General features: G+C 58.6%; 1 protein-coding gene across 1 annotated transcript; it reads right to left on the bottom strand.

Annotated features, from left to right (window-relative positions):
• Positions 1 to 1081: 1081 nt before the first annotated feature.
• On the bottom strand, positions 1082 to 1485 carry LOC103806542 (gap junction alpha-3 protein-like; the record flags this gene model as incomplete). Its single annotated transcript, XM_009079248.1, has 1 exon — positions 1082 to 1485. A coding segment is annotated over one exon (404 nt), but the record flags the coding sequence as incomplete, so codon positions are not given.
• Positions 1486 to 1530: the final 45 nt, after the last annotated feature.

Genomic DNA, 1530 nt, shown 5'->3' with positions numbered 1-1530 from the left:
TGTAAAAAATCTCTTCCTAAGATCCAACCTAAATCGCCCCTGGCAGAGCTTGAGTGTATGCCCTCTTGTCCTACTGCTAAATGCCTGCGAGAAGAGACCCCCATCGTCCCTTGTCCTGGTGTAAGCCCCCTCCCCCGTGCAAGGTGCCATCAATGGGAACCTCTCCTCCAGCCAGGGGCTTGGGCAGCTGCTGGCAGAAGCAAGGAGTTCTGCCTGGCCTCCCCCTCCCTCTCAAAGCAGGAGGCTGGCAGTGCCCTGCCTGGGGCAAGTCTGCCTCCAACTGTGCTGATGCCTCCTACCCCTCCTTGTGTTCTGGTCAGTTTTCTTGAGCTGTACATGGGTCTCCTGTTGAGCCTGTATATATTGTTCTGGGCCCTGGCCCGGGGCCATCTGTTCTGTGTCCATGTGGAGAGTGAGCTGCTCACCAGTCTTGTTGTAGTGATACCAGGGCGGTAGGACTAACCCTGTGTCTCTGGAAACCATTCATTTCAAATAAAGATGTGGAAAACCTTTGGCAGCCCCTGGTTTCCCTCCATGGGCAGGGGGAGCATTGCAGGAGAACAGGGCCAGTGTTCCACTGTTTCTCTGCACCTTGCTCCTGTCCATCCCTGCCTGCCTGTGCTGCCTGCACTTCCTACTTTGGTCCCTCCTGTCCTGCCAGCTCTAGCATGCTGGCATGATCCCTGACCTTGTGCCTGCTGGTGCCAGCCTCACATGCCCTGCCTGTCCTCTGCCTACAGGGCTGCAGCCCAGCCCAACCCAACCCAGCAGTGGCCCTGCCCTGGCCATGCAGTATGTCCGTAGGATGGACTGGTTGGAGAGCAATGCCACGGTGCCCATGGGCGGAGCACAAGTCAAGTGAGGTGCAGTGAGTGTTTATTATATTCTTCCCAGTCCCAGCTCTACTCAGCCCTGCTGCTCCCACAAGTGCCAGAAACAGCTGAGCTGTGTCCCCAAGGCCATTCCCATCTCTTGTGCTGGCCATGGGGTCCATGCCACAAACCTGGCAGGGCCCAGAGACAGAACCACCACTGTGGCCACCTGTGCATCACCCATCCCTGACCATCCCAGCAGGTCATGTTCACACTGCCAGGTCTGCCGTTCGCATCTCCCTGTGGGACCCACCAGCCACCCCTAGCCATGCACCTGCCTTCTTCAGGGGTGTCAGGCCCGGAGGGGGGCTGCCACCCCTGGGCAGGGTGACATGGGTGCTGCTAGGCCCTCCAGGGCCACCAGAAATGGTTAGGATGCGGGACTTGGTGCCTGGCCCCTTCCGGCACTTGGTGAGACTCAGGTGGTAGATCTCCACCAGGTTGAGCAGCAGGGACACGCAGGCCACCCCCAGCATGAAGAGGATGAAGATGGTCTTCTCAGTGGGTCGGGAGATGTAGCAGTTGACAGTGTTGGGGCAGGGCCAGCGGCTGCAAGTGTAGAGGGGCTTCAGCTGGAACCCGTACAGGGCGTACTGGCCCACAATGAAGCCCACTTCCAAGAGAGCCTTGAAGACCACGTTGCAGATGTATGTTCTCA

Source organism: Acanthisitta chloris, unplaced genomic scaffold (genome assembly GCF_000695815.1).
Source record: "Acanthisitta chloris isolate BGI_N310 unplaced genomic scaffold, ASM69581v1 scaffold7847, whole genome shotgun sequence".
In the NCBI taxonomy this organism is placed as follows: Eukaryota; Metazoa; Chordata; class Aves; order Passeriformes; family Acanthisittidae; genus Acanthisitta; species Acanthisitta chloris.
The sequence above is the reverse complement of the archived record's forward strand: the minus strand, read 5'-3'. Positions and strand labels throughout refer to the sequence as shown.